Raw genomic sequence first — 6,613 nt, 5'->3', positions numbered from 1 at the left:
TAGGTCCCCCCCACTTAAATCATGTTCACATGGATACTAAGTACATTTGCACACATCTTGTGTTCATATCTTTCTGTTTTGGTGGTCATGCCACACCGTGCACATGCATGCATGCGCGAGTCATGGTAAGATATCTGGATTAAGAGGTTGCGTTTTCTTTGCACAGCATGAAAGAAAGGCCAAATGAATTGTCTGTGATTTTAGTTTTTTTAAGCAGAGGTTGAGTTCAATAATTTGTAGGGACCTCGGAGGATGTTGTAAAAATTGAAAGGAAAAAGGTTCCCCGCCCCTGCTGTAAATAATAATAAAAACCCTTGATTTATAACTTAAAATATCTGTCTCCTATTGATCTGAGTATATTATAAAGAATAGCCAGTTAATTGAAGCATTATAGCACAGGCCTTTGTCAGATGGTATATTATGCTGTTTCTTTCTGCTTCGAATAGTTCTCTCTTTTTTCACCATACCTGTGTTTGCATCACTGTGTATTGTACTGCAGTACAGCTGTACACAACTGACACTTCACTGTCTTCGTTGAAGTACTGCCATACATAAGAATGTCGGACGTGTTTTGGAGCATTTTGCAGCACCTCGTTTACCTCAATTTTTTTCACGACTAGTTGACTAGGGCCTACAGCGCCGACTAGTGGTAAAGGTAGTCGATTAGTTGGTGAAACCCCGTGTGTGTGTGTGTGTGTGTGTGTGTGTGTGTGTGTGTGTGTGTGTGTGTGTGTGTGTGTGTGTGTGTGTGTGTGTGTGTGTGTGTGTGTGTGTGTGTGTTCGAAAATACTAAAAATAATCTTAGATGCACTTTTGCAGTCTTTTTGCGTATTACAAACGGAGTTGGCTTAGATGTGTGCTGTTAATGACCCTACTTCACTGTGAACGCACCACTCCTCACCTATGGTTGCTGCTCGAGTTTGACCTCTTCCCCTCTCCGCAGGTCTTTGATGTAGTCGAGCCTTGCAGTTGAGATGAGTGATCAGAAAAATGGCGGTGACCACGAGGATGACTTAGACGAGCTGTCTGCCAGTGATGAATCTGAGCCTGAAGGTGGACTCAGCAGTGCTCCGTTTGACCCCGAGCTGGACGACGACGATGATGAAGATGGGGGGGAGGTTGTGCTCTCTGCTCCTCCTGCTGGACGCTTCGTTCAGAGTCCATTCAGTCTGAGAGGAGGGGGCTCAGCGTTCTCAAACCGCAGCCACAGCATCTTTGAATGTCTGGACAGTGTGGCCCGCCTCGCCTCCTCCTCCGCCTCTTCCTCCTCTCAGAACCACCGCCCCGTTTCAGACGGAGTGTTCGCCCGTCCTCTGCCTCCACCTCCCAGCAGGAAGACGAGCCAGCCTGCGCCCAGCTCCCCCACACCAGCGAAGAAGAGAGGAGTCCCCGACTACCTGGTGCACCCTGAGCGCTGGACCCGCTACAGCCTGGAGGATGTGACGGAGACCAGCGAGCAGGGCAACACCAGGGCCGCCCACAACTTCCTGTCCAGCCTGCAGCAGAGCAAGGAGCCGCAGGAGAGTGCTGGGGACTCAAACCTCCAACACAAGATGATCTTCTCCAGACCCAGCGGGCTAAAGGAACAACCTGCAGATCCACCCACAGCTGCTACAGGCAGAGATAAGGAGGCCCGCCTCCGGCTCCTGGAGGAAGAGGAGGAGGAGTGCAGGAAGAAGGACACACGCCTCAGTCATCTGGAGGAAGAGGATGACGTAGAAGAGAAAGAAATGGCTGAAGCAAGGAGAACCGAGCAGAGGGGAGGAAATGCTGAGGAAAAAGACACAAGGGCAGCTGTGGGGGGGGCAGAGGAGAAGAAGAAGGTTCAGAAAGGTGTGCAGGAAGGGGAGGACATCCCCTCCTTCAGGAAGACCAAGCGTAAGAACTACAGGACGAGCGCAGGACAGGAAGACAACTGACTCTGTTCATGGTTCATTTCAATGTGCTGCCCTTACTGTTCTCAGACCAGCTTCAGCCAACGCTGAGCTCTGGAGTGAACTATCTGTTTCCATGTCATCAGGCCTAGCTTACCACTCAGTAAAGTAGGCTAGTTTTACACCCATGGCTGAGGAGTGTTTCTTTCATTTACTGGCTTCATGTTGTTGTGTTCCAATGTAAAGTGTTGTCTGTTCAAGAGTCAGACGTGGTGTTAGTATCAGCTCAATGAGCCACAGCGGAGCGCTAACAGTGAGACGCTGCCTCTGTCTGACATCAAAATGCCATTGTGACTGTATCATATTAACTGTTATATGTGCTGAAAATAAAAGACTGATGACAAAAAGTATTTTAAAACAAGCATGGAGAGGGGCTGGGTTTAAACTGAGGGCTGAACCTGGGAGGGAATTAGATTCAGTGTTGTTTTAAAATGTCTTGTTGCATGTTCTGCATTTTAGAATAGTCTTAAATAAAAAAATATTAATTTGTATATATTTTCTGTCATCCTTTCCTGTTTTGACAAAAAAAAAATTGCTTATTGACAATGAGAGAACAAATATGTTTATTCCCAAATTCAGTGATGAAATATTGAATGACCATGTCTCTAGAATTTGTTTCGATCCTGCGGGTGGATGACACTGTCACTGAGGTTTCTTTAGATAAGCAGATCAAGTACATCCAGTCAGCATTGTGACGTCCTTTATCTCCGCCAGAGTCCACAGACTATCACAAGTCTTGGGTGAGAATACCAAACATTGACAAAATATGGATAGTGAACATATATATTTTAATGCTGTCAAAATTATCGCGTTAACGGCGGTAATTAATTTTTGGAATTAATTGCGTTAAAATATTTAACGCATTTAACCTATGTGCAGAATGGCCCGCCCCATACATCCCACCAGTGGCAACGCTGGGATAGGCTACAGCCATACCAAGAAATGGCTTAGCCCCACCATGAAAAATGATGTTAAAGTAAGCAAAATAAAGTCCGCCAACTCGCGCCGAGTAAATTGCAGAGACAGCAATTAGTAAGATTGATTTCAGTAGCCACTTGTCTGGAAATACCGAAGACTAGAAACGGTTTTGAAAACTTGTGTCACGTAGTGATCGTCTTCTCAATAGAACATCTTTGATAATGTCTTCTTGCCAATCAGAATCAAGATAACGGCGTGGTGTTGTTGCAGGAAGTCCCGACGGAGAATACTTTTGCTGCTTTTGCTGTAGTGCTTCTCTAAATACATCGATACGACATTACGTGTTGATAGAAATCAACACGTAATGAAATAAGACCCCACGGTTTGATGATTGGTGTGTGGGCTGTTGTGGATATTTTAAACTCGTCAATACTGTAAAGATGTACAATGAGAGTAATCAATAATAAACTGGTGAAAGCAGGCAGCGTTGTCTTCTGGTTATTTATTTGAAGCTTCAAAGGTACATGTCTCACAGAGTACAGAGTAGTCTGCAGGAGTGTGTGCAATAGTCACAAAATAGCAAAGCTTATATACAAGATAGGGCGGGCAGACAAAGTTTTGTGTAGCATGGCGGAACGCCTCAGAAATCCACTTTCACACGGTCTCATATCGCTATTTGGACACCTGTGTCCTTGAGCCATAGAAAGTACAACAGTCATCAAAATATGGAAGTTCAAACTTAGTGTGAAAAGGAGTAGTTTCAACATAGTCTGCCAAATCAGACCTGTGGCCTTGAAGCGCTTGAGAATAATAAACCTCATTAGAGTATGCAGAGGAAACAGCAAATATGAAGAAATGGTACAGTAGGGTTAGACAATGCTTTCAGAAGCATTTGGTTTTAGCATATAAGGTAACACAAGAAATTGCCACTACAGGGGCCACCAGAGGAACAGGACAAGGGGTTGGCAGGACCCCCGCCACAATGTTATAATAAACATACATACTGTATCATCTTTCCATTCCCACAACAATATACATAAAGAAATGGCATATTTTGGAAATAGTTCGAATGGTGATTAATCATGATTAATTATTTTTTAAGCTGTGATTAATCTGATTAACATTTTTAATCGTTTGACAGCCCTAATATATTTATTATGTAGGTGTAAAATGTATCTGAGGGACACGGAAAGTTCCGTTTGTGTTACCTTTTCTAAAGACTACGCAGATAACAAATGTTGCATAGCACTTTAATATGTTATATTTTTATACTGAGGTTTATTAACATGCTTCGTCCCTATCACATAAATGAATTAGCAGCCTGGGTGTTTGACACAGAGTACACAGTGTTGATGTTAAAGCTCCGAAACATGTGTTAGGATATAAAACAAAACATGATTGCTAATGGCAGGCAGTGATTGGTCAGGGTGAGCAGTTTATTACTTTTGTTCTCTAAATGTCTAGCGGTTGAAGCTAACGCTGCACCAAATGATTCTGTTCATTTCATAAATAGAAGGTGGGCAGAGCTCTGAGACTCATCCGGCTGTTTGAAGTAAGGGGGGGTCACTCAGTGTTATATCTGGGGACGATTTGATGCTAACAGACCTTTCAAGGGTCTTTTTTTAAAACACAGATAAGAGAATTGGCAAGTGGCTGGAGAGGAGCAGTCAAAACAAGCCTCGGTTCAGAAGTCCTCACCAGACTGTCTACAAATTCAAATTGTTTCTAAATCAGATTTCTTAATGAGTTTGCTGTGTATCCTGACACCAACATCATGCTGTCTTTAACAGCGTTCTGTATGTGCTATCCAGAATCGGAGGAGAACTTGCTCTCCTGTACCAGTCGTCATTTAAAACATGCCTCTCCATTAAAGGAAAAGCCCATGTGCTTTCAGAGGACAGCCTTGTTAAGAGCGCTCTATCAGCTGGCACTATCAGCAGGTCCTCCAGCAGAGGAAGGCTGATGTCTAACGGTTTTAAAATGGATCCTAAAGACAAGAGGGAACTGAGCGTGCCAAGTGACTCATGTCAAGTGGACATCCTTATCTGTGAAAGATGGGGTGGCTCCCTCTTGCCATGGCTCTACGGCTCTCAAGGCAGCCAGGCAGTGCTGGAGGACATTCAGACGGAAAGCAGGGTAACACAAGGGCCTCAGATATTAGAATCATTTAAGGCTAAGACATCAGAAGTAAGACGAAAGGGTAGGACAGAAGGCAGTGTAGATCATGAGTGTATCCCGGATCAGGTTTACTGCAAGGTGGATTAAGTTCTGAGTCCAACAGGGTAGAGGTTCAGGAGGAGCAGAGGTGGATCGGTCCCATCAAACGGCTCCTTTCAGGCCACCATGACGGAGTGGACCCTGCTCAAACGTCTCCTGGATGCCGTCCACCAGCACTCCACCATGATTGGTCGCCTGTGGCTCACGGTCATGGTCATCTTCCGTCTTCTCATTGTTGCCGTGGCGACTGAGGACGTGTACACTGACGAGCAGGAGATGTTCGTGTGCAACACGCTGCAGCCGGGCTGCTCCACCGTCTGCTACGACGCCTTCGCCCCCATCTCACAACCACGCTTCTGGGTCTTCCACATCATCACTGTGTCCACGCCATCCCTCTGCTTCATCATCTACACCTGGCACAACCTGTCCAAGTTGCCCCACGCCAGCCAGAGGCAGGGGCCTGCACAAGCCGGGGTCCCAGGGCAGGGGGGCCCGGACTTAGGGTGCCGTGGCGGACAGGAAGTGTACGACCGGAGCTGCGACTCCGACAGCTGCTCCATCCGCTCTCATAAGCATCTGGGTCACAGCCTGGCAGATGGGCTGGAGGGCATCAACGTCCAGAGCCTTCAAAGGGGGGGCCCAATCAACAGGGGACCCTTGAGCCATGCCCAAGCTTGCGCCCTCAGAGAGGGGGGTGGGGAGGCACAAGTGGTCTCTGGAGGAGTTCTGTCCAAATGTTACATCTTCCACGTGTGTTTGCGGGCTCTCCTGGAGGTGGGCTTCGTCCTGGCCCAGTGGAAGCTGTTTGGCTTCCAGGTGCCTGTCCACTTCCTGTGTACATCCCCCCCCTGCAGCCAGGCGGTGGACTGCTACGTGTCCAGGCCCACAGAGAAGACCATCTTCTTGCTCTTTATGTTTTGTGTGGGAGTTTTCTGTATAATTCTCAACGTGTTAGAGCTCAACCACCTGGGCTGGAAAAAGATCAGGCAGGCCGTGAAGCTGAGGGAGAGGGGGTCCTGGGGGGTCTGTCCCGGTATGAAGAGAGGCTATGAAACGTTCCCTCCTGACAGCCCCTTTCTCACACCTTCTTTAGGCTTCAGAGACGTGACCAGCACCGCCTCTCTGCCCACTTTGGACTTGGTGGTGGGTCACCAGCCTGACTGGACCTGTGCTGTGAACTGTGGCAGGATGAGGGAGGCTGAGGGGGTCAGAGAGACCAGACCGGAACCCCCAAAGAGACAGGATTCTAAGAGAGGGGGGAGGAAGCCACTGAAGAGCAAGAGGGTGATCAGAGAGTCCAAACAGATGAGTGCCGAGGTCTGGATCTGATGGCCTTCACTTCTTTTACAGAGGATCTCACTTTGGAATTTAGAGAACCGAACAAAATGTAAAAGTTTAAAGGATTGGTTCACCTGAAAAACAAAGAAACACATTTCTTTAATTACTTTTTGTTAAAGTAGCTATACAAAATGAAAGTTGTGATGTTCACAGTATAGAGATGTGGTATATTTCAGTTAGGGTTAGGGTTAGGGTTTTAACACTTT

At 46.7% G+C, this 6,613-nt stretch overlaps 2 protein-coding genes across 2 annotated transcripts; both read left to right on the top strand.

Annotated features, from left to right (window-relative positions):
• The first annotated feature begins 904 nt into the window (after positions 1 to 904).
• tssc4 (tumor suppressing subtransferable candidate 4) lies at positions 905 to 2,425 on the top strand. Its single transcript, XM_010785364.1, has one exon. It carries the CDS (start codon positions 975 to 977, stop codon positions 1,917 to 1,919), a length of 945 nt encoding a protein of 314 aa, XP_010783666.1. The 5' UTR covers positions 905 to 974; the 3' UTR covers positions 1,920 to 2,425.
• A 2,770-nt stretch (positions 2,426 to 5,195) lies between these two features.
• Positions 5,196 to 6,398, top strand: gjd6 (gap junction protein delta 6). Its single transcript, XM_010785365.1, has 2 exons — positions 5,196 to 5,691; positions 5,758 to 6,398. The coding sequence occupies exons 1-2, from the start codon at positions 5,196 to 5,198 to the stop codon at positions 6,396 to 6,398; spliced, it is 1,137 nt and encodes a 378-aa protein (XP_010783667.1).
• The last annotated feature ends 215 nt before the right edge of the window (positions 6,399 to 6,613 follow it).

Source organism: Notothenia coriiceps, unplaced genomic scaffold (genome assembly GCF_000735185.1).
Source record: "Notothenia coriiceps isolate Sejong01 unplaced genomic scaffold, NC01 NC01_scaffold00027582, whole genome shotgun sequence".
NCBI classification, from domain to species: Eukaryota; Metazoa; Chordata; class Actinopteri; order Perciformes; family Nototheniidae; genus Notothenia; species Notothenia coriiceps.
Note: the sequence above shows the minus strand (reverse complement) of the source record. Positions and strands in the feature narration are given on the sequence as shown.